General features: G+C 46.0%; 1 protein-coding gene across 1 annotated transcript in view; it reads right to left on the bottom strand.

Annotated features, from left to right (window-relative positions):
- abcb7 (ATP-binding cassette, sub-family B (MDR/TAP), member 7) overlaps positions 1 to 26896 on the bottom strand; it is a 76011-nt gene that overhangs the window by 43829 nt on the left and 5286 nt on the right. The window contains exons 4-8 of the mRNA XM_063190129.1: positions 21634 to 21753; positions 11892 to 12024; positions 5938 to 6206; positions 4445 to 4533; positions 3521 to 3608 (exon numbers count right to left, since the gene is read on the bottom strand). Coding sequence (XP_063046199.1) covers positions 3521 to 3608; positions 4445 to 4533; positions 5938 to 6206; positions 11892 to 12024; positions 21634 to 21753 — 699 coding nt within the window. The remainder of the gene's footprint in view (positions 1 to 3520; positions 3609 to 4444; positions 4534 to 5937; positions 6207 to 11891; positions 12025 to 21633; positions 21754 to 26896) is intronic.

The raw sequence follows: 26896 nt of genomic DNA, 5'->3' as shown, positions 1-26896 counted from the left end.
AATGGCTCCATCTTTTCAGAAAATAAGCGCTAAAATGCGACCACTGCTTCATCTTCAATTAGCCCACCCTGCAGGACCCCGTCAGAGCCAGAGAGGAAGCAAGGATGGAGAGAGGGGATGGAGAGAGACATAGAGGGAGGGAGGAAGGAGAGGGAGATGGGAAGAGGGAGAGAAGAAGAGAGGGAGAGAGAGAGGGGAGAGGGAGAGAGAGAGGGGAAAGAGAGGAAGAGAGGGAGGGAAGAGAGGGAGAGGGAGATAGGAAGAGAGAGGGAAGAGAGGGAGAGAGGAAAAGAGGAAGAGATGGAGAAAGGGGTTAGAGTGGAAGTGGGACGGTTATAGTGATTAAGAAGGGAGACACAGAGGGAGTGAGGGATAGAGGAGGAGAGGAGAGGAGGAGAGAGGGAGGGAAAAGGGCAAACGAGAGAACGATAGAGACAGTGAAAGAGGTGGAGGGAAGGAGAAAAGAGAGGAGGGAAGGAGAAAAGGTGAGCTGTGGCCTAATGGTTAGGGAGGTGGGACTTAAAATCAGACGATGGCAGGTTCGAATCCCGACCTTCCCTCACACCACACCTCCATCCATGGCTGAAGTGCAAGACTTCCAACCCCACATTGCTCCAGGGACTGTAACCAAAACCCTGTAGGCCTATATAACTAAGTCGCTCTGGATAAAAGTGTCAGCTAAGTGTAACGTAATGAAAGGAAAGTATGAACGAACATTTTCTTCAGTAGACAAAGATACCCCAGGCTCGTTCATGTACAGGATCCATTTCACCTCAGGTGAACGCCCCTTTAGGACACCTTTCGGTTAGGAGACCTTTGGAGACCTTAGGTTGATAATAAGTTCCATTGGCGCTGTAGATGGCAGTAGCACACAGCTTGTGCAAACCTCCACTAAACACCACAAAAACAGAAGAAGAAGGAGGAGGGGACAACGCCCCCTTAGGAGACCAATGTTGAGCACACTCCTTTGCAATGGGTGGGCGGAGTTTGGGAAATCTTTCTCTAATGGACGATTTTTGGAATGAACATGATGGAGAGAGGGAGGTCAGAAATGTAGGCATTGGGTGCATTCCAATATGTGACCTTGCGTCCTCCACTTGTGCTTGTGGCCTCGCCCCGCCTCCTGGCCCCTCCTCCGTGGAGAAAACAATAAAGTTTCCCCGCTGTCAGCCTAGCCAAAACAATGGGGGGTGGACTATTCTTCATTCACCATCCTGTTTGAAAATGAGAAAAGGACCTTACAATTGAGCTTTCGCGAGATATTGAAATATAATGCTGTTGTCAGTGATGTTACTTCCTGGTACGAGGTCACAAGCACAAGTGGAGGACGCAAGGTCGCATATTGGAACGCACTCATTGAGTGGGGAGCAAGAGGCAATGCAACCTAAGGAGATTAAGGACATGGACACCCACACCTTCTTCAACTCAACAAACGAGACAATAACCAGTGTAGGAGTGTGCATTGAGTAAGGGGCTAGCTATACGGGAATGATTTTCTATGCCAGTGATAACGTTCCCATGGACTAACCATATGAAACCCACCAGAAACGTGGGCCAAAACGAGTTTTTTGAATAATGGGTTCCAGAGTGCCAAAATCGAGTAACGCAGGCGTTTGCGTTGCCATTGTTCCAGGCGAAACGGATTTGTTTACATCTGCGTCACAGCCACATGGCCAAAACAGTGAGGTATCTTAACAGTGACCACTAACTTTGCACACAACATTAATTCCATGCACAATGGCATCATCAGACAACGGTTTGTGTGGACTGTGGAGACTCTTCCATTTCTACCACGGTCAATATTTTACGTTTCAAACTGCCTAGTGTGGGTCACTCGTGTTCAAAATCTTCAAAAAAAAACCCTGACTAACACGAAGCAAAGCTTCATATTATCTTTTAACTGCGCACCCAAACAGTTATCAGCAATGCATATTATGTATAGGTCACTAGTTGAAACAGGCGTAATGGGCCGAAAGAGAAGGAGAAGCGGTGAGCGCGCAGCAGCCTCCAGAGGAGGGAGAAATACCTGCCCGGTATTGGTATTCAACACCTTAGTTTAAACTTCTCAAATTAAAAAAAAGCAGCATAAAGTGTAGAACACAATCGACAGATGCCTAAATGGCAATGATTCGCTACTCTAGTCACTCCACAAGCTACACAAGGTGCCACATGCGCAAAGCTGGTAGCCTATTTTTCCACGTAGCACTCACTTCAGCATAATGAAAAATAACAACTATGCGATGCTGGTTTTGAAAAAAAGTCGGCTAGCAGCAAATGCTAGTACACATGTTGGGATAAGAAATTCCTTTAGTAACTTGACATTCTACTCCTGCATACAAAACATCATAGGCCTACTTAACTAATGAAAGGAGTAAAGACATCAGACTTACAACTTCGTGAGGGCCAACCAGTTATGTAGACTGTAAACTCCCTGGTGATTGTTCTAATGTCTTCCAAAATATTCCAGAAGTTGCAGCATGCATGCTTATTCTTGTAAGAGCAACTTCGTCACGAAGCATGGTGCTAAGCAGCATGATTCAGCACAGTCTGTTGTTTTATCTAACTTGTCTCTGTGGCATCTAGTAATGTTCAATTATGCAGCTAGCACATTCTGATATTCTGAACCTGCTATGTACGCGTTTGCGGAGAGTAAAGCGCATAATAAAACCGTCTTTCGCTTTTTACAAAGGGGGGAAATGACGCTATTTTTTGTTAAACTATCCGTCGCTTAAAATGGACATAACTTCGGAATGGGAGAGGCTAGACATGTATCGTTTTTAGTAATAAAAAGCTAAGATCTTCAGCTTTTAAACAAGCCATGGCATATGTCTGTAGATCGAAAACAAAATTCGCTGGGTCTGTTAAAAAAAATGTGAAACTTTCTGGCACTGTCAGAGGTCATTTGCATGATAAGAGTGGGCGATCACGGCCATTAGCGAATACTTTTGTTCTCAACAACTTCAGATAAAGAAATGTGTATTCTGAAGCAAGCCTGTCGTTGTCATTAGGACCCGAATTTTTCACTGAAACAGGCTGTATGGTTGCAACTTTATTGCAACTCGGATTCAAAAAAACCCGCGTTGCGGTGTCATCTGGCCGAGGCTTGAGTGTTCGTGTGTGTGTGTGTGTGTGTGTGTGTGTGTGTGTGTGTGTGTGTGTGTGTGTGTGTGTGTGTGTGTGTGTGTGTGTGTGTGTGTGTGTGTGTGCGCACGTGTGTGTGCGTGCACGCGTGTGAATGCGAGCGAGTGTGCATGTGCGTGCGTGTGAATGCGAGCGAGTGTGCATGCACACGTGTGCGTGTGTGTGTGTGTGTGCGTGCGCGTGCGTGCGTGCGTGTGTGTGTGTGTGTGTGTGTGTGTGTGTGTGTGTGTGTGTGTGTGTGTGTGTGTGTGTGTGTGTGTGTGTGTGTGTGTGTGTGTGTGTGTGTGTGTGTGTGTGCACGTGCATGTCTGTGTGCATACCTTTCTATCAGTCTGAACCAAAAAGCATGTGTGAGAAAAACAGCGTCCTCACTCCTCACCTTGACTGTCTCGTAGTTGAGCAGTGAGTCAATGGCGGCGTTGCCGGCCTCATTGTCAGCTTTGTTCATCTCGATCCTGAAGCGCGTCCTGCGAGGGAACAGCAACACAATCACAACGCAATCAATCACAGCACCTTTCTACATACCATTCTCTACTGAAGGCCTAATAGATTAGAAGAAGTATTTAAAAACATACCAAGCAATCATTTTGACCTATACATACATACATAGATGAACTGTTGGGGTGTTTGAATAGACAGTCACCAACCACCATGAACAGTTAAGAAAGAAAAAAGTACCATCTCTGGCTATTAACAGATTATCACTTGCTTTTGCTTATTATTACTTAAGAAACACTGGCATAAAACAGACACAAATATTTCAACGTCTTAATGTCGTGGTTGATGCATGCGTGTGAGAGTGTGTGATACTTTGATCAATGATCTTTCATAATTACCACTGTCAAATATATGTTATTGCGTCTATTGTAGACATTATTTTTTTAAATCATAACCGCCGCAACTCTAGATAACAAAATGTATATTTATAATAGGCTCAACTTTATAGGGCAAGTGACTATATTTGATCCCTTCTGATCACTTCCCAACCTATTACAAATGCTCCTGCCATGCCTCTCTACAAGGGTGTACAAACAAGTGGGATATATCATATTAATCAAGAGAAATTCACACATATAGTGATATTCAGGACATTTGACCAATCAGCAGTTGTCTGGAGCCTGTAAAACTTTGAAATGTTGAATTTTTAAAATATTTTGTGCGCCCTATAAAGGGTTAAGGTTTATATTAACATGACACTTGAAGGACTGTATACAGCAGTTCTTTTAAAACCAATTCCAAGGAAAACAGTGAAAAAAAACCGAACATGGCTGATACCGTCATTCATAGAGTCATTGGCTTTTACCTCCACTGTGTGACGGCGACCGTGAAGGCGGTGTAAGCTGACAAGGTGCCCAGGGTGACAGCAGCGAACTGCGGTCCACACTTGTAATACTGCAAAAGACACAGAGAGCAAAACACAGTAATTAACCGCGACAGTGACCCCGGCAAAGACAATTGATAAGGTAGAGACGGTTCGTAAAGAGTTTCGTCCGGTTAAAGGGGTGATGGGATGGGAAGTTGGTGGCCATTTTAATTCCATCGACTTCCTATCATGTCTGGCCAACTTCTTCCACACACTCCAACTCTCCTCACACCGTCAGGGTATTGAATTTGAAGTCAATCAATCAATACCGGTAAATAAATAAATTAATGAATGAATGAATGAAGGAATGAAGGAATGAAGGAATTAATACACAAGCAGCTAAACTTAAATAAAGATTCTGCCATTGTATGTAGGAAACGAAGAACACAGTTCTTCATGCGTGACACCATAAACAATTCCAGTTTACTCAACATAAAAGCCTGGGTGAACATGAAAACCAGGGGAAACGTAATAATGAAGGAATCCCAGAGTGACCCATGCATGGAACATTTTTTGTTCTAATTTTCCAACACGCAGACAGACTTAATAGGGGGTAGGAGAAGAGAGGGAGAGAGAGGGGGTGGATGTGTGTGTGCGTGTGCGTGCGTGCGTATGTGTGTGTGCGCGCGTATGTATGTGAGAGTGTGTGTGCGGCAGGGGTGTAGTTCAGTTCAGTTAAGCTAATGTCTTCCAACGTGGCGAGAGCTGCAGTCGAGCCTCGTTAGGGTGCACTGACAATAACGATCTCGGGTGAGTTAATTACACACGCACAGCGCTGGTGGGGAATGAGAACACGGCGGTGGACTAGAAGGAGAGGAGGTGTGTGTGTGTGTGTGTGTGTGTGTGTGTGTGTGTGTGTGTGTGTGTGAGGGGTGAGGGGTGAGGGGTGTGTGTGTGTGTGTGTGTGTGTGTGTGTGTGTGTGTGTGTGTGTGTGTGTGTGTGTGTGTGTGTGTGTGTGGAGTGTGTGTGTGTGTGTGTGTGTGTGTGTGTGTGTGTGTGTTTGAGTTTGTGTGCGTGCGTAGAGGTGAGGGGTGTTTGTGTGTGTGCATATGTGATCGCATGTGTGAGCGTGTGTGATCGCATGTGTGTGTGTGTGTGTGTGCACCCGTGCGTGTGTGTTGGGGTGAGGGATGGCAGCACATGCAGGCAGCTATACATACAAATGGAAACGCACAGCAGACAAATACACAGAATTGGAATTACCATAAGTGGCCTTCTCTGGATCTCTAATTTGCACAATGCATGAAGAACAGAAACGTGCGCACAGTGGTGTGTGTGTGTGTGTGTGTGTGTGTGTGTGTGTGTGTGTGTGTGCGTGTGTGCGTGTGTGCGTGTGTGCGTGTGTGCGTGTGTGCGTGTGTGCGTGCCTGTGTCTGGGTGTCTGTGTGTTTGTGCGTGTACGCGCGCGTGTGTGTGTCTGTGTGTGTAGTACCAGGATAGCGCTGACGAGAGCCATCTCGAAGGCGGTGGGCCCCAGGTTGAAGACCAGCGCGCTGAGCACGAAGCTGATGCCGCGCGTGCCGCGGTCGATGGCCTTGGACAGCGCCCCCGTCTGGCGACTCAGGTGGAAACCCAGGTCCAGGTTGTGCAGGTGCAGGAAGACATTCTTGGCAATGCGCCGGATGGAGCTCTGCGCCACCTTGCCGAACACCGCGTTACGCAGCTCGTTGAAGAGCGCAGAGCCGGCTCGCGACACACCATCTTGATGGGGAAGAGAGACCACACACACACACACGTGTTATTATTCACTTCTAAAACACACAAACACACTCACACACGGCCAGATGGATGGAGCTCTACGCCACCTTTTCGAACACCGTGTTGCGCAGCTCATCGAAGAACGCCGTCTAAAGCCTCGTTCACACTTGTAAGTCGCTGCTAGTTACTCGCTACTCGTTCATTCGCCTACTCTCCACTCTCTCATGGAACGTTCGCTAAACGTTCCCGCGGCTTTAACTGCCAATGCACAAGCGAGAAGTATCGAACAACTAGCAGCGTCGCGTGTTAACAAGGCATAACAAGACAAACAGGCTTAAGGGAGGAGGGATAAAAGGCAAAATATGATCTATAGCATCAATAACTCAACTTAAAACACAATACTGGTATCTACACACAAATGCTTCGCTTTTGCAGTGGCAGGTAATACATTTCACATTACACAATGACATCTCACATAAACACATATACACAGCCTACTCGTGAAACATGGGTAGAAAACAGGTGAACATAATGGGCTTAGGTATGACTGTATTGACACAAACACGATCTCACCAGCGAGCGTGTGCAAAAAAAAACACACACACACACGCATGCACAGGTCACCATCACTACCCCTGAACCCCACCATTGGAAGTACATTAACAGTATACACGTATATAAAGATCCATGAAAGCGCTTAATCAAAACAGGGATGAAAAGGCATTTTTTGTCCTTGCCGTAGAAAGCCTTAATCATTGAGTGCAGAAACTGTTCAGAGCTGCAGAGAAAATTCCATTCAATATCCTGAAGCACCTAAGGCTCTGAAAGCACCTTATAGCTCTGGAAGGGGAAAAAAGCAAACACCTTGTCCAGTCAAGTCCCTCAGTAATCTCTCACTCAAAGCCACCACCTCAGCTACTGCACTTCGCAATCTACACAATCTAAACAATGCCTTCTTTTCCTTTATTAGGAACATTGACTGCCTTCACATGCTATATGCCTCTTTCAGTCACAGACTGCACATACACTTCTGACACAAAGGGGCCAAATTGGCCATACGGTAGGCTCATTGGCGTCCTGGACGTTTGAAGCATGCAAATTGAAAAGACGCCAGCAGTGGTGCAGGTCTCGCAATCAGCCTAGCCTGCTGTACTTAATGCACTAGCGAGAGAGAGAGAGAGAGAGAGAGAGAGAGAGAGAGAGAGAGAGAGAGAGAGAGAGAGAGAGAGAGAGAGAAGGCGGTCAGCTTGCAAGGAGAGTGAGTGTATGAATGAGTGTATAGAACTAAGAGAGCACTCCCTTGGCCTAGGTTAGGCCTCAAGCTAGCTCCCCCTTTTGTGTTAGACATAATAGGATTGGGATACTGTCTGACACAATGGAGCAATCCAACACTCCAACCGTTTTCGTAAATAAATAAACACATAAATAAATAAATAAATAAATAAAAACATTCTACAGCCAATAGGTTGTCCATTTGAACATGGTACTAAGTGGGAGGCGTTAAGCAACAACATGGAATGTACAGGCAGTATTCCTTGTTTACTAGGGGTGTAAATCACAGCCTTTATGACGATACGATACAGTATCGATTTCTTAAATCAGGGATTCGATTTTTTTTCGATACTTAAGAATTCCCCAATGCGATTCGGTTCGATTTGATTTTCCACTACTATTGTGTTATGGAGCTAGGGCATTGCACAGGGGTCAGCGATTCCATTCTTTTCGATTCTTAAGAATGCCCCACGATACGATGCGATTCGATTAAATCGCCGGTCGATACTTCAGATACATTGATACTTCGATTTTATTTACATCCCTATTGTTTACACTTTTCACACATTTAAAATGAGCCCACAGGCCAAATAAAATGTTCTCCAGTGGCCGCATGCATCTCCGACTAGCCATAGGAAGCTGCGATGGCACTGGTAACAAGCGACACTGGCATACAGGTCCCTCTTCAAGCCAGTTTATGGAAGAAAATGCTTTAACAACGACCATCGATCGATTATGCTGCTTCCAGCGTGATTGCACCACCGCATTCTAAAAGCGACTTGGTTCGAAATTGTACAAAGTATTAGCCTAGCTGACAGTCCAAATGATGATGCTGCTGCATTTAGTGTAAAAAGCCCTTTGTAATAACAGCTCCACTTTCCCTCTGTTCTGTTTCTCGGTCCACTGTTTTTAGTAAACAATATTTCTCTCACCGACGGTCACCATGGCCACAGATTGCCTTTCGGAACACGGGGCAGCGAGTGAATCAGCTATGGGGGCACCCCCTAAAGGGGAGGGGGTGGGGGGATGGGGGGTGTTTAGGAACAGCGTGAGTCAGGGAGTACGTGTTCACGCCACTCGCCGATGCATCTTTCCAGGAAAAACGCCTCAACCCGGCCCCAGGGTCCATGCAACCCTAAACACACACCAACACACACTCACACAGAAAACACACACACACAGACACACTCAGGATCCATGCAACCCTAGCCCCTAGGCACATACACGAACACACACACACACACACACACAAACACACACACAGAGACGAACGAACAGCCACAGACACACACACTTACGAACGAACAGACACACACACACACACACACACACACACACACACACACACACACACACACACACACACACACACACACACACACACACACACACACACACACACACACACACACACACACACACCAGTGTCCATGCAACCCTAGGCACATACACAAACATACAACACGCACACAAACGGCAACACGCACGCGCACGCACACACACAAGAACGGGTACCCACACATGCAAAAAGACACACAGCTACAAAGACACACCGCTACACACACACACACACACACACACTCTTTTGCATACGTAATGGTGCATGAGCGGCCTGAGCGCTTCACACTTTGTACTGGACGTCCTACAGTCTCCCTGCAGCCCCCCTGCGGCCATCTTTCATATCATATGCTAGCGCTCGCTAGCGTTGCCAGAGCTTAAAACAAGAAACGTGGCGGAGCGCTAATTACTCCAACCGTACCCTGCAACCCTAAACACACACACACACATACAAATACACACACATAGGCACAACCAAACACACACACACACACTGTCGGCACAAGAAGCACACACACACACACACACACACACACACACACTGTCGGCAAAAGAAGCACACACACACACAACACAGAAAACACAGCCTAACGCGCACACACACAACTACATTGGTACAAGTATACACACACACACACACACACACACACACACACACACACACACACACACACACACACACACACACACACACACACACACACACACACACACACACACACACACACACACACACACACACACACACACACACACACACACACACACACAGAGTGGCTGAACCCTAATGCAGCTCATTAAAACAGCAGCGGCTCCGAGGGCAGTTACACCCCAGCCTGCAAGCATTTAGAGATTCCTGACACACACACACAACTTACAACACACATACACACACACACATACAACACTTTTTTTTTACTCCTTGCAACAGCGAGCCACAAAATGGCCGCGGCTCCTTATGCACAATTCTGTTTAAAAAAAAAATCTGTCTCTCTCTGGTTGTCTATTTATTTATTTATTTATTTTAAATCGAAGCAGACATCCAAAAATTAGACAGGTGGCTTTCAGAGGACATTTGGCTTGGGCACAGGCACATTTTCTGCAGTGCACACACACAGAGAAAAGACAACAGCACACAAGTGCATACGCACGAAAGAACACATGCACACACACACACGCGCGCACGCACTCACACACACAAATGGGAGAGTAGGAAAACTTGAAGGCAGCAAAAAAAAGACTGGTATGGGGTTTGATTTTGGGACAAAAAACAAAGTGCGCAAGACTTCTGCTTGGCTGTTTAACAATTCATAGCAGTTCTCTCTCTCTCTTCAAGGGGAAAAAATATCTTCATCGGTATTAAAAACAACACCTGGAATCTCTTTTCGCCTCGGCCTCCGCTTCTCCGCCTCTCTTTCTGTTACATCACGTAGATTTTTTTTACTTGAAAGTCATTTTCATATCTCATTGCTTCAAGGGGGTAAGGGAGGAGACAGAGAGAAACACAGAGGCGTAAACACGAGCCGAGACGAGTGCATTACAGACCCTAGAGTTTGCAGTCAAAGCCAAAAGCCTTATTTAAACCTGCACTGAAAGAAAAAAACACACACACACACACACACACGCACACGCGCACACACACACACACACAGACACACAAGTGAAAGTCGAGAAGAAGTAGCACCTGCCTTTCTAACATCTAGTATGTCAGTTGAATGACCAGCAGCACGCACACACACACACGCGCACACACACACACACACACACACACACACACTCACGCACACGCACACACACACACACACACACACACACACACACACACACACACACACACACACACACACACACACACACACACACACACACACACACACACACACACACACACACACACACGCACACACACACACACACACACACACACACACAGAGACCAGTGCATTAAGGGTCAGGGCGTCATAATCCTCCGCTGATGGCTGGAGACAATGCTCAGATCAACCAAGGGGAACACACACTCACAGAAAAAAAAACACACACACTCACACAAAACACAAACACACACACAAAACACAAAGACACACACAAACACTCAAAAAAACAGACACACAAACAGGCACAGACACAGACACACACACAGCAGGCGGTCGGTCGGTCGGTCAAAAGCCATTGCACATTCAAAAGATGAACACGGGGTGACCCTGAGCAAATGAGCTGCACACAACTGGAGCAGATGCCCAGAACCACTCACTCCTGAATAAAGCACGACCTGCCTGCGCAAAAGGGGAGAGGGAGATAGGGATGAGGGGGAGGGGTGGAGAGATGGAATGATGGAGGGTGGAAGGGGTGGAGGGAGAGAGGGATGGGGGGGAGGGGAGGGGGATGGAATGATGGAGGGAGGTAGGGGTGGAAGAGAGGACAAACAAACATATAGGGATGCGCAATACCACCTTTTTTGAAAACCGATATGGGTACGAGTACATTCATGTCTGTACTTACCGATACCAATTACCAATACAGATCCTTTTACCCCCAACATACAATTAAAATAATGCACAGCCCTGTTTCTCCACCCGTGATATTTGTTTTATCGTTCATTTTCATGTAGATTTAAAATGATAATAAATGTATGAGGCGGCCCTTTTTCCCATGCTGCTTTCAAGTCAATGGAACGTGATGAGATGCAATAGCAGTATCGGTGCCTGGTATCGACAAGTGTTTGACAAGCACAAGTATGAGTACAATTGAGCATAATGAGCATACGAGTACAATAAGCAAGTATCGGCGCCCTACAAACAGAGCAATATACACAACCTGTGCTAAGGGAATGAGGGGAGGGAGGGAGGGAGCACAAAGGAGGACGGGGAGGGGGAAGGGACAAACAGAGCAATATAAATCCACCCCCAAAAAAAATTAAACGGAAAAAAAGTAAGACAAAAAAAAACCTGAGGAGGGGGTGGGGAAAGGTCAGTTGCTACATAATATGAGCTTTCGCTACGCAAGATGAAGTCAACACCTGCCGAGGGGAGAGAGCAACACAACGTGGGAGGGTGGGGGAGGGTGGGTGTATGAACTCACAGCCAATCAGGACAGCCGTTGCCATGGTAGCCACTGTGTTTGGCGCGTCGCTCAGGTTCAACATGTGTCCCGACATCTGGTTGAGTTCGTCCACGGCATACTTAAACATGAAGGGCACCATGACATTCGTGATCTGCAGGGCGAACAAAAACACAAGAGCAGAGAGAGAGAAGGGAGGGAGAGAGGGAGAGAGAGAGAGGGAGCGAGTGAGAGAGAGAGAGGGAGCGAGTGAGAGTGAGAGATGGAGTGAGGGAGAGGGGGGGAGAGAAAGAGAAAGAGATGAGGGAGCAAAAGAAACAAAAAGCAAAAGATGGCAGAAGAATAGAAAAGCAGAGAGAGAGAGGAAGCGAGGGACACAGGAATAGAGAGAGGAGAGAGGGAGGAAGAGGGGGGTGAAGAGAGAGAAGAGACAAGCAGACAGTCAGAAAGGGACACAGATAGAGAGCAAGGGACATAGACAGAGAGAGATGGATAGGGATGAAGAAGAGTTGGAGAAGACAAAAGAAGGGAACAGGAGAGAGAGAGAGAGAGAGAGAGAGAGAGAGAGAGAGAGAGAGAGAGAGAGAGAGAAAGAGAAAAAGAAAGAGAAAGAGAGAGAGAGAGAGAGAGAGAGAGAGAGAGAGAGAGAGAAAGAGAAAGAGAAAGAGAGAGACAAATCATTAATGCAGTGCCTATCTTGTCTGTGGGGATTTGGAGTGTCAGGAGAATGAGAGAGAGAGAGAGAGAGAGAGAGAGAGAGAGAGAGAGAGAGAGAGAGAGGGAGAGAGAGAGAGAGAGAGAGAGAGAGGGAGAGAGAGATAAATGGAGCAGAACTGAGAATTTCAGAGCAGACTGGGCTGGGATGCTGAGACAGGGGCCAGACTGAACACTATGATTACAGAGATAAGGGGATAGGGGACAGCGTTTCAGGAGTGTGTGTGTGTGTGTGTGTGTCTGTGTCGTGTGTGTGTGTCTGTGTCCGTTTCGTGTGTGTGTGTGTGTGTGTCTGTGTCGTGTGTGTGTGTCTGTGTCCGTTTCGTGTGTGTGTGTGTGAGCCTGTGTGTCTGTTTTGTGTGTGTGTGTGTGTGTGTGTGTGTGTGTGTGTGTCCGTGTGTGTGTGTCCGTGTGTGTGTGTCCGTGTGTGTGTGTCCGTGTGTGTCCGTGTGTGTCCGTGTGTGTCCGTGTGTGTCCGTGTGTGTGTGTGTGTGTGTGTGTGTGTGTGTGTGTGTATACGACTTCAACTCCAACCAGAACTGTATTATCCACCCAGCCAGTCGGTCTCCCTAGCTGCAGTTTTATCATCTCATTTCCTTCACAAGTGAAGTTTATGCCCATTTCGGAGTTTGAGCCGCACCTGTGTCCCTCCTTGTTGTGATGTCAGAGTGCCGCGGAGGATGTTGTGAAATGAAACAAATTATGTAAATTCAGGATTGCATTTGTTGTGGACATTGGACAGCATTCACACCCCCGCACTGGGGAATCATGTGTGAGAGGGAAATATTACAAAAAGTTACAAGAAGGAAAATACTGTTCTTAAAAAGGCAAAGAAGACACAAGCTGCGTTCCAATATGCGACCTTGCGTCCTTCACTTGTGCTTGTGGCCTCACATTTTGCTGATGCCCCGCCTCCGTGGAGAAAACAATTAAGTTTCCCCCCGCTGTCAGCATAGACAAAACAATTTTTGGGGGACTATTCTTCATTTACCATCTTGTTTGAAAATGAGAAAAAGACTTTACAATTGAGCTTTTGCGAGATATTGAAATATAATGCTGTTGTCAGTGATGTCATCACGACGTATTACTTCCCGGTACGTGGCCACAAGCACAAGTGGAGGATGCAAGGTCGCATATTGGAACACACCCCTATTGTTTCTTCTTTGTCCTTGTAAATAGTTCATGGAATGGGAAATGGGAGTATGGATGCCAATAGCTTGATGCCACACCGCATAGGCCTGCACCTGTCTGTAATCAAGGCTTCAGCTAACCAGGGGTGCGTTTCTCAAAAGCGTAGTTGTTAGCCAGTTAGCAACTTGGGTTGTTGCCAATGGGAAATTGCATTCCAAACAACAAAGTAGCTAACGTAGTTACGTTTCGGTTAAGTTAAGTTAAGTTATGGTTTCGAGAAATGCACCCCAGGTTCTTCTCTCCATACTACTCCTAGCGTGCATTTCTCGACAACAAGAAAAGTACATCTCTACTGCTCCAGAGTCTTCTCTCCAGTTAAGGCCTACTGTTCATTGGTCCAACATGGCAAAATCTCCTAATCGAATAATAACATAAAATAATCAATGAATCAAGGAAAAATAAACACTTAACTTAACACTTAAATAAATGTTTCTTTTTTGAAAAACAACATGTATATACACCATGATTGCTGAAAGGCGAAGACTCGCTGCGAAAAGTCATGGAGGACAACAGTCTTAGATTTATTTCCCTTCCTTCATTCAATATCTCTTTCTTTTGCCCCAAATTGAAATGCTGGCCTTGGCCTATGCACAGCAGTATAGAGAACAATATGTTCAAAGGAAGTACTTGAGGGGGGGGACAACTGTGTTGAAAGGAAATGCATTATGGGACGGCCGTCTATGCATTATGGGTTGGTCGTCTGAGTAGAGATGATGGGGGTTAAGACGGGTGAAGTGTGTGTGTGTGTGTGTGTGTGTGTGTGTGTGTGTGTGGAGCTGCAGACCCTCTTCAATGACGTGACAGAGAAGTGAAGGCTAATATGGAGATGCATGCACTGCCTCCGCTCTCCAAAGGCTAAGCCGAGGTAAGGAGGGGGAGGGGTGGTGCATGCATATTTGCTACGTACGTATTTTGGTCCAATATATTCTATCCGCAGAAAGTCAACAGATATATGAAACACTGTATACTTTGCCTTCCTTGCGCACGTTAGGCATAGACCTTAACGCATTGAATGGCATGCTGATTTTGGAATTTTGGCAGCAGATTGACATTAATTTTTCAACGTTTTTGTACAGCCAGAGAATAGTCTTTTATTAGACCTACAAAAACATGACATAGCTTGTTTAAAAGGTGATGTTCTCAACTGTCTGAAGTTGGAAACTGCTTTCTTGTATGTGGCATGATTCAGAGGCTAGCACAAACTAAGCTAGGGTTAGTTTAAATGATTATCATTATTATTTTTTTTAATCATAATCCATGTCAGTTCTACCCATCACAGTCACGGGGGGGGGGGTTACACGCATTCTTATGAGGAGGACAATGGCGGAGCCTGGGACCCACCGCAGAATTTCATCTAGATGATAATAACATGTTGCCAAGTGACGAGTGACACTCAACTTTCAAATGCAACAACGGTCAAACCTCTACAAGCTCTGTTGTTCACACACAAGAGTCCAGGGTTGAGAATGAAAGAAATCAGACACACACAAAACCAATTATGGAACTCAGAGGATAGCAGGCAGCATATTAATGAATGTAATACTTATGTTATACATAGAAATATAAGAAGGCAGAGAATGCGCGCAGAGAATGCGCGCACATCAGTGGCACAGGTGCAGGACAAGATAAAATAACTGAAGTAAATGATAGATGTCCGAAACACTGTTAATGCTCCCAGTTGTTTATTGGCACGACATTTCGGACCTTAGTCCTTTTTCAAGTGCAACCTACATGCATAGAAATATACAAATCCAAATCACTCAAAAGAAAAATACAGCATATGTCCCTATATTTCTGACGGAGCGCCGCCCGTCACTACGATAAACAAAGGGCTTCCCAGGTTTGCTCCTTGAGAGGGCAAATGAGAGAGCCTGTGCGAAGGCGCCACACATTATGCTAAGTGGACTGAAACAATGTCTCCATTGATTACTATAATAACACATTTTATTTCTACACATGATGTATGTACTTGCCTATCTGTGGGCTTGTGTTCGTGTCTCTGCGCAGAGATGGTTTACTGATTGAGACTGAACACTGTGTTCTGGGAGGGGAGGAGTAGTAGTTTATGGGGGCATTGTGCAAAGACAAGGATGTGTGTGTGTGTGTGTGTCTGTGTGTGTGTGTGTGTGTGTGTGTGTGTGTGTGTGTGTGTGTGTGTGTGTGTGTGTGTGTGTGTGTGTGTGTGTGTGAGTGAGTGAGTGAGTGAGTGAGTGAGTGAGTGAGTGAGTGAGTGAGTGAGTGAGTGAGTGAGTGAGTGAGTGAGTGAGTGAGTGAGTGTGTGTATGTGTGTGTGTGTGTGTACGTGTGTGTACGTGTGTGGCATGCATCTGCGCGAATGTGTGTGCGACTGTGTGCGACTGTGTGTGCGACTGTGTGTGCGACTGTGTGTGCGACTGTGTGTGCGACTGTTTGTGCGACTGTGTGTGCAACTGTGTGTGCAACTGTGCGTGCAACTGTGCGTGCCTGCTTGCATCTGTACTTGTGCGTGCGTGCGTGCATGCATGCGTGCACACACGGTGTGCTGCAGGGTCAACCGACCGACCGACTGCCCGACTGACTGGCTGGCTCGCTGACTGTGAGTGTTATGCTGGTGCATTAAAGGGCAGCCTGTTATTGTGGCGGCAGGCAGGCTGAGGCCACGCTTGCAAATGAAACGAGGTGGCTGCCGCTGCCGCATCCATCCGCTAATGGAATTGAAATGGTTATTAAAGCTAATTAAAAGCGCGGGGACAGCTGCTCCGCGAGGCGCTGGCTGCTTCCTAGGGACGAGGACGATGATGATGACTATGACGATGGCGGGAGACAGGGACGCTGACATGGGGAGGGGAGACAAAGGGGTCCGTTATCCCGGGCCCAGGGGAGAGGGGGCCAGGAAGGGGGGACCGAGCATGGGAACAGCTGCTCCGCAAGGACAATGATGGCAGACAGGGAAACCGACAAGGGGGGAGACAAAGGGCTCAGTTGTCCCGGGCCCAGATTCGGGTCCTCATTACATTTGCATTGCAGTTGTTCCAGGCCCAGATTTGGGTCATCATTACATGGCATGTGTATTTGGTGTGGGGGCCTTTCAGGTGACTTTCTCCCAGGCACAACCAAGCTGGTCAGCGGCCCTGGCAGACACAGTCATTTTGGCAGTTTGCCTCAATTCCATGCCCTTTCATTTTAGGGAGGGGGGTTAACCTTTTCGTCTGCTGCTTCCGAGCGGGAAATAAAAATCACGGCCATTTATAGTTGGGAGCTTATAGAGGATTCTAATGAACCTTCAATTCACTGTTTTGTTTGAAATGTGTCTTCATTTGAAATGCATCTCTTCGTTTCATGGTATTGCTCGACTATTGTTCTTGATATTTTCTTTCTGCTCCGTTTCTAGCGCACTACCACTCACTGACTACAGTGCAACACTCATAGTTATCCGTGATGCAGACTCCGTTGTCTTGTGCCGATATGAGCTCCCCGTCGAGCTTTACTACCCAGCCATTACAACGTACTACAGTACTGCAGCGCCCCTAAGGGATAAGGTGAGGCTTTGGGCTATGTTAATAGCCTGTTGGTAAAGTAAGTGCTTTCAATCTGTGAATGTGAATGTGTAAAGGATAAATTGTACATTGGAATCAGGGCTCCAAATAAACACCAAACAGCCAACCGACCAAATGATGGTAAAATTGGCTGGTGGGAAAGAAAAGCTGACTAGCCACTTTGACCAAATTAGTGAGTGTGTGCTTGGCTAGTAAGATCAGCATCTTCTAGCCTTTTTGGCTGGTGATGAAAAATGTTGATTGGAATAGTGACAGCAAAAGCATTCCATTCCATTCTATCCTGCTCTGTTCTCTTCTGTTCTTGACCAAGAAAACCATCTCAGGGACAAGCGAAAGGGTAACACTTTGTAATAAGAGATGCATAAAAAGCATCATAAAGAAAATCATTAACCAATGATGAACAAAAACATTATAAAATGTTTATTAGTCACTTACATAGATTAAGTTTTAAATGCTTTACAAACGATCTAATGTTCCAAGATTTTACCAACCTTTAACAGAGTATTTGCTATTCATTTACAAAAAATTAAATGTGTGATGAAAAAAAAACCTTATTTATTAAATATTAACATAACATTTCCAACAAATGTGTTAAAACATTGTTCATCAGTAGTTAATTATTCACTAAGTGTTAATAACGCTTTTTATGAACCACTTCTACAATATGCTACAAGCGAAAGTGGTAGCTACTGGTGGCTCATCTTGACGAAGCAGCCCGTCTTCACAGAGCCACCGGCAAACAGTCTCGACTGGGGACAAGCGAAAGTGACTGTGCGAATTCATGGACCAGCCAATTACTGCAATAAGGGCAAATCTGACAAGGGGAAAATGAGCTGCCAACGCCACATTTTCAATTGAGCTTCCTTATGCAGTGGCGCCAGGCCGGCCAGCCGTGCACTGACTGCGACTGTCTCCAACGCAAACAGGGCCTGCTGACAGATTTGGCAGGGCCCCGGACAAAGCCGTCTGAAAGCCCCCCTCCACTCCGCGCCCCCCACTCAATACTTACAATGTAAGCAGGAGCCAGTTCTGGGAACCCCCCTCTCCTTAGGGGCCTTGGAGAACTGACCCCTTTGTCCCCCTCTGTCGGCTTCCCTGAACGTAACAATTAAGGGGACCTTGAAGAGAATGAGCCAGCTAGGCGCAGGTATGGCAGTCCCAGCAGACAAGCACCACTTAGGCAAATACTACGGTCCACAGAGACTACAGGCTCATTTTTTTTTATAAGAGGGTACATCTTTTCAAGTACTTAAAAGAGGGCTGTATGAGCAAAAGCATTTGGTCTTACTCTTTAGGCCGAGTGAGCAACTTAAAGCTTGGTGGAATTAAATCAAAGCTGACTAGAAAGGTACATTTTACAACTGGGCATAGTTTAAAAGCCTAACTGTTTCTAAAAAAAACACTGACAGAGGAGGAGAACAAGGGAGGCGGAGGGAATGAGGCGTTGTGATGTGGGTTTGCTGGTAAGAGGGGTATTGAAAAGCTTGATTGTCCTTTTATTGCAGACAGATTCTGTCTCTGCCCAGTTCCCCTTCTCCTACCTTCCCACTCCCATTCTATACACACAGTGTATGCAGATTACTTGATGACGAAAAACTTAAGATTAGGACAGGCTGTGTAACAGTATCTAAAAACTGAATCTAAAAACTGAAATTTTGCAGGGGGTGTACTATGGCATGACATGTTTGACGACTTTGCAGAGGGACAGTGAAAAGTTTGATTGTCCTTGTATTAGACTTTTTAAAAATTTGTCTCTGCCCTAGTGCCCAGCTGCCCAGAGCCACCCGCCACCCCACTTTCCACAAACACGGCATGACATAGCAGGAGAATGCGGATTAGTCGGTGGAAAAAAACTGTGATACCGTGATGAAAAAAGGGTCATCACTGGCTGTGTGCCCGCTACTAGAGTAGAGATGGTGGGAGACGGGAGGGATTGGGGAGAGGGGGAGGGATGGGGGGTGGGGGTCACTTGTCAATCTTTATCTCCCTTGGGCAGATCCCCCTCGTCTGCTGAACCGCAGACAACAGATAAGCATGGTGGCAGCAGGGCCACTAACAGCTGTGACCGGGCGCGGGGCAAAGTCATCAGAAAGGGCCCCCCAGCCACCCAATACATGGGTCAGTGACGTTTCAGCAGTAGCACACGTCAGGGCGGCCCAACGACAGCCAGTGCCATTAGTGTATGGATTTGTTGTTTTTAGTGGACTATCTAAGTTTAGCATATTCATTGCAGCATATCAACCAGCAATTACCAATTAATTCATGGGCATCAGATGCCATTGCGCCACCTGACGCCTGAGCCTGAGATTTTGATCTACATTCAATGTACCGAGGAGCCAATTCTGCCCCCAACCCTCCTCTCCCTGGGCCTGGGACAACTGACCCCTTTGTGACCCTTCCACCCTCCCGTTGGCTTCTCTGAACAGCCGCACACAGACACAGCAGGACCAGAGGGTGCCCGTCCGTCGACGCAACAGCAAATCGGCAGCTCAACGACAACGGAGGAGGACAACGGCACAGCTCGACACTTCCCCCAAATACCCACGTCAAGCCAGATATAGTGGAATTTCTAGGTGGTTTGGGGGTTTGTTTGCCCACGCTCTCTTTAAACATTAATGCGATGCTACACAGAATCCTCCCCAATACAGGCACACAGGCGCACAAGGCTGGAGCATGCATCTGGGTATCTGTGCACTGCAGACTGTCTTCTACATGACAGCACATTGGCTGTCATTTGTGTGATGCCGTGCCAGATCAGTTCAAGGGAACTGTCTTGTTAGTTATGGTCTTTAATGCAGCATTGTGAAGAGCTTTTTTTCTAGCCAAAGATGGCAAACCTTCCTCTACTTGAAAAGACTCACTTTCCTCGGATTTTAGATGAAAAAGTATGGGGATAAGATGGAGCGTCTTTATGACATGGAACAAGAAGGGGGTACAGGCACAGGCACACTTTTTTTTAAATCCGAAGCGACTTAGTTATTTACTTAGTTAAGTACCTGGTAGGGCTGTACAATACAGTATATCGAATTTATATTCAATATTGCTGTCAAACAATATCAAATTTCATTGACAACATTTTTGTCATTTGCCAAAAGGTAGGTTACGCTAAGTGGCATAGATTCCCCTTTACTTGAGCCATTGCGAGCACAGAGCAGATTTGCTACCCAAGACTTATGCAGAACACCACAGTGTGTTTCTCTATGGCCCTCCACTCACACTGCTGAAGGGAGGGAAGACTGAATTGTTTAGCACAATTATTTGTCTGTCTTTAAAAGAAATATCGTCTAAAAACTCTTGATATCATTATTGACTAAAGTAATCATGATATTGATTTTGCTCAATCGAGCAGCCCTAGTACAGGGTATTGGTTTAAGTCCCTGGAGCAGTGTGGGGTTAGGTGCCTTGCTCAAGGGCACTTCAGCCATGGAGTGAAATGGGGGGTGGAAGGGTGGGATTCGACCCTGCAACCTTTTAACCTTAAGCTCAACTCCTTAATCACTAGGCTGACGGTTTATGAAGGAGAGAGAAAGAGTGGGCACTAGTGTTGCCTCTCTTTTTTCAGGTCTAAGATCAAACGGAAAGACACGATAGAGCTGGAATTACAGAAAAAAACACAGATATCCAAAACGTTGCATAGGTGAATGAAAATGGCAAACACAAATTGTCCTTTGAAAAACAAAGTGTATAACTGCATGATCTGAATTACTCTATATCTGAACTACTCTGTATCTTTTTTCATACATAAAAAAGTGTGGTCCACTGTTTAATTAGACAGTGGTCCACTGGTTGTTTCAGCAACTCATTTAGGCACCAGGCAGCCCATCACCAGGGTGCAGAAGATAAACATAGCTCTGCGATAATGACTGTGGCCTCCTGACTTCCTACATCCGAGTCTTCGTGGACACGATCCAATATAGCAAGAGTACTTTTAAAAACGCAGGAAAGAAGAGTTTGATTTGTTAAGTTTCATAATGATTTGCCCCTCGCCCCTCAGCACAAATTTTAGTCCAAAATAAGCCTCTCACCCCCAAAAAATAGAGATTAGAGCACAAGTTTTAATACAAAATTGTCTACTGGTATCTGTAGCTACTACATGGAGTCGACATTATGGCGTATACATGTCCTGTAAATTTACAAAAAGATATACACTTTTCAGAGTAAAAGAATATGGCCAATTGTAAAATCCAACAATAACAAGTCATATTGGCAACATTGTTCTGTAAAACATCATCACAACAGTAAACATGCATCATATTACAAATTATAACTTTTACATATTTTTAACGGCAACTCATGACGCTGGATATACAAGTTAGGCCTACCTTGGCTCCGGCGAGCAATCCCAGCGCAATGGCCACCCTGGCTCGGAGGTCCGGTCTATCCTTCGGCCAAACGTAAGACATCATGGCAGAGAGGATCGTCGTCGAGTTCACCTCTTTCAGCTGTCAACGACAACGCCAAGCCAAGAATTAGACCAGTGGTTCTCAACCTTTTTGGAACAAACGCCACCTTGACTTCATCATAAGCCTCCCTACACCCCCCCTAGTATTGAAAAACAAAATAGACTAATGCCCCCTAATGTGAACTAAGCCCATCCCCAGTCAGCTATGGCTTCACAAACGCCCCCCCTGAGGGCTGTAGCGCCCACATTGAGCAACACTGAATTAGACCCTTATGGTAATAATCCGCCAGGATGCGATGCAAAGTTTGTCTCGCACCACCCTCTATATTTTCTATGCAAAGTGATTTCGCTGCGGCATCCAAAACTTGAGACATCTCCAAGTTCATGAAGATATAACTCACTGTGTTGCAACAATGCCGCAAGGTAAGCACCCAATAACAAGCGAGCAAGACCCAGGGGCGAGCTGTACAGTGATCCAATCACAATATACAGTAGAGTAGAGCAGATTCACATCATCGTAGCCCATAGTTTTATCAAAGACTCTTCAAGGAGGGCGTTTGGTGTTTGCATCACAAGACTTGGATCATTACTGTGAAACACGGCGTGATTTATAGTTTGTGAGTGTCCGCCATGCTGATTTCCTATTAACAGTGGAGCAAGAAAAAAAAGAGAGGGAGGGAGAGAGAGAGAGAGAGAGAGAGAGAGAGAGAGAGAGAGAGAGAGAGAGAGAGAGAGAGAGAGAGAGAGAGAGAGAGAGAAACAACATTGCGTAACAAATTGCTATTCTAAATGTTTAGTCATGTTTGTGGTGGCAGTGCTTTGACCTCAGCTCCTCGATAGTTCACACACCCTCATGCACACAGCCTCCGCTTGATCTCCTTCTATGTTCTGGCATCTATTTGCGTGTGTGTGTGTGTGTGTGTGTGTGTGTGTGTGTGTGTGTGTGCAGTGTGTGTGTGTGTGTGAGTGTGTGTGTGTGTGTGTGTGTGTGTGTGTGTATGTAGTGTGTGTGTGATGTGTATATGTGTGTGATGTGTATATGTGTGTGTGTGCAGTGTGTGTGTGATGTGGGTGGCAAATAATCACATCCATGCCCTGGGGGTTAATTAGTGTATCTATTTGCTGAAACTGAAAAAATATCCTTTTGCTGTGAATTGCCAAAGTTTAACTTATGGCCTGCACATTAAAGCCAACTAAGCTTACAAAATACTTGGACAACTTTTTTTTTTTTAAACAAATATAACAAACGATTATTAAGCAAAGAACACATAGTGCATATGTAACTTACAGCCCGATGTAGGCTAGAGAAAATTAGACTTTGAAAAACAACAGCGTGGGATCCTTTGGCGGAGTTGGCTGAGGCGTGCACACTTTGAAGACATGGGTTCGACTGGGATAGTTTTTCCCCCAATCCCACCCCATCTCTGTCTGAACAACTGTCTTTGTATCATTTGAATTCATGAAATATCATACTGCATTAATGGCCAAACAGCCCATCCAACATGATTTATAGCCACACGCTAACATTTTCTAAATGCTAATGTTGACGATTCATTCACATGGACTTTGACAAGGTTCCCTCACAGAAGGACTTGCATATAGAAATGAAGTGTATATGGAAAGTGATAGTGATGGTCTTCAATTTAATACTAAAACACATACGCACACGCACACTCCTCTGATAAATGACCAAAAAAGCGCTGTTAGGACTAGAGAGGTGTCGTGTCTCAGTGCACCCATCAGCACACATGGCACTGACTGCAAATGCCAGAATAGCTGCCATCGCCTGCCAGCCAGCCAATCCACATGCTCCCCAGGTGGGTCCTCCAGAACACAACACCCCACCCTACCCCACCAATACACACCTAAACGCCACCTCTTCACACAAGTACTAATATGCACATGTACAGAGAGAGAGAGAGAGAGAGAGAGAGAGAGAGAGAGAGAGAGAGAGAGAGAGAGAGAGAAACAGACACGGAGAGAGAGAGAGAGAGAGAGAAACAGACACGGAGAGAGAGAGAGAGAGAAAGATAAGGATAGTCTAGGAGACAGAAAGAGAGACAGACAGACAGACACCCAAAGCTCTCCACAGACATTTCCAACATTCACAACACACGTCGGAAGTGAACCCCCAGTAACCCTCACCATCCTCCCAATCATCATCACCACTACCACCCACAGTCACTCCCCGGCCCCAGACGTCACGGTAGTGGATTTTCACTCCCGTCCCAAAAAAAAAATCCCATCCCGTCCCGGACTGGAGTAAAAGAAACAAATCCCACTCCGTCCACTCCTGAAAAGAATGTCCCCCAATCCTGCCCACTCCCACTCAAAATCAACCCCAATCCCGTTTCGTCAAAATAAGCGGCATTCCCGCTCACGTTCATTTTTATTCCCGCTCCTGCCCGCTCCCATTCATTTTTATTCCCGCCCCTGCCCGCTCCCGTTCATCTTTAAAATTTTGACTCCCATCCCGCGGGAATCCTGCATGACCCGCGGGACCCACTGGAATTCCTGAAAAATGTCATCCTCTAAACCGCACCTCCTCCCTGCACCGCTAGCCCTTATTCCCCCAGCCCCAGATCCAGATCCCCCCCTGCCTGCTGGTCTTGTCATGGGGCTGGGCCGCGCCGCGCTGAGCCATGCTGGGGAGGGGGCTGTTTACCTGGAGCTCAGGCTGGCCACCTGCTTCCTGTCCTGCTAATCCCATCAATATGGTGGCACACCGCACCGAACCGCAACACGCCACACTGTGCCGACGAGAGGCTGCCTCGCTCACTCGCTTGCTCGCTGGCTGGCTGGCAGGAGGGGCTGCTGTAAATTACAAACTAAAAAATGCACAACACCTGTCGTTCAGGTGGCCGGGAATGGGGGTGTGTGGATACAGTGTGAGTGCAGTCTGTGTGTGTGCACGCTCAAATCAACAAGACCAAATGTGGCAGTTCATATCAGTGCATCTGTGTGCAACAGGAAAGGTAATAATGTGTGTGTGTACGTGTGTGGGTGTTATATGTCCAGTCCACGACAAGAAGAAACTGTGTGTGTGTGTGTGTGTGTGTGTGTGTGTGTGTGTGTGTGTGTGTGTGTGTGTGTGTGTGTGTGTGTGTGTGTGTGTACTGTATGTGTGTATGTGTGTAGGTGTAGACTGTATGTGTGAAGGTCTATGTGTGTGTGTGTATGTGTGAGTGTCCCTTATTGCCACATGTTTGAATGAAATCACCCCCGCACAGTGTCATGTCTTGTCTTGGCTTCCCTCACTAGAGCAGGGAGACATGTACTGTGGTGGCCGTATGTGTGTAGCTCTCCCAGCGGGCAGCTGCACTACTGTGCTGTCAGAACGACAGCAGCAGCGGCCAGGGTTGCCAGATGAGGCTGATGATTTCCAGCCCAAAAAATGCTGAAAACGCGCCTGGAAGCACTGAATCCCGCCTGCCCAATTCTATAGAATTCTATGGCCAAAAATGTGCGTTTTTTTTGCTGAATGCCATTTTTACCCGCAGACGGCCATCCTAAGCGGGAAACTCTGGCAACACTGGCGGCAGCAGCAGCAGCAGCAGCCTCCACTCCAGCACCACTCACCAGTGACATCTACTGAGAGCTGCCTGCTATGCCCACACAACACACACACACACAACACACACAGGTACTGAGGATAGGATTCTAGGAGGACCCCACTCTACGGCGCCTCGATAACAAGAAATATCAATATCACGATTATTTCAGTCAATCTTGATATCACGATATCTTTTGACAATATTTCTTTTAAAGACAAATAATTGTGCTAAAAAAAATCACAATCTTCCCTCCCTTCAGCAGTTGGAGAAACACACAGAGGTGTGGTAGCAAGTCTGCTCTGTGCTCACAATGGCTCAAGTGGAGGGGAATGTATTGCGCTTAGCGTAACCTACCTTTTGGCAGTATAGACAAATGACAAAAATATTGTTTCAAATCGATATTATGAAATTTGATATTGTTTGACAGCAATATTGATACATCACGATATTCATTTGATATATTGCACAGTCCTACCCCACACACACATTCTGCATCACAAATTCACTCTGCTACCCTCAGGTCGACTTCTCAAGACCATAAACTGCAATAAAATAACTCCTTTGTCCCAACTGCCTTTGTCCCAATTGATGACAGAGAGAGTTTTGTTCTTATGTTTTCCATGTTTTTTTATATTATGTTGTATGCTGGGTGTGTGAGTACTGTATACAAAGCAGTAGGTGAAGCCCAAGACAAATGTGCCCCCTGGAGACAATTAAGTACACTACTCTACTCTACTCTACTCTACTCTACTCTACTCTACTCTACTCTACTCTACTCAGAGCCTTCAATACAGTCAATACAACACTCCTCTTGCCTGCTCTCACAATAGCCTCGGAGCGCTCCGTACTGTACGGTAGGGCTTTCAATATGATGGGATGTCTGTTTACTCGAACTCTTAACATTACGTGAATGGAATGCAATTTACATTCTATCATGTTATGTTCCATTCTATCCTTTTAAAATGCAGTCCGCCATACGAACATTGCTGTTGGATCTACATCTTTGAATTGCGTTTACCCACACGATGACCCCGTTCTCTTTGAATAAACTGATGTCAACTCACCATGCTAACCTTCAAGACCAAGTGCTTCATCACATGTGCCACCATATAGTGAAATGATAGAGAGACTGCATGATAAATTATGAATTGCTAAATGATGTGAACGATGTGAACAGACGGATGTACAGCGCTTAAGTGCCTGCGTGCCTACTCCATGCTTTCCAAATGTGACATCAATGTGTCTCCTTACAGATGTTAAAATTGCCCTTACGATAACAAAAACATCATTACAGCTGGATGGCAATTAAAGTGTCTCCGACAAGTCAACAAACCTCTTCAAACAGAACACCCACTCGCTACATCTAGAAGCAGACACACAGCAATTACTGCCCTTTTCTCACTAGAGTTGTAGTTAATGTGTTTGTTTGGGCATATGGAAAACAGAATATAATAATAATAGATTGGTTTTATATAGCGCTTTTCTTGATACTCAAAGACACGTATATTTAAAACGTATTATAAACGTATATGTGTCTACTAACTACATAAACGCTGGCAACACTTTAGAATAATGGTCTTTTTCAAAGCTTTATAAACACATTGTAAATAAAGGACTAATTATTAACAA

The sequence above is a fragment of the Engraulis encrasicolus genome, chromosome 23, assembly GCF_034702125.1.
Source record: "Engraulis encrasicolus isolate BLACKSEA-1 chromosome 23, IST_EnEncr_1.0, whole genome shotgun sequence".
NCBI lineage: Eukaryota > Metazoa > Chordata > Actinopteri > Clupeiformes > Engraulidae > Engraulis > Engraulis encrasicolus.
Note: the sequence above shows the minus strand (reverse complement) of the source record. Positions and strands in the feature narration are given on the sequence as shown.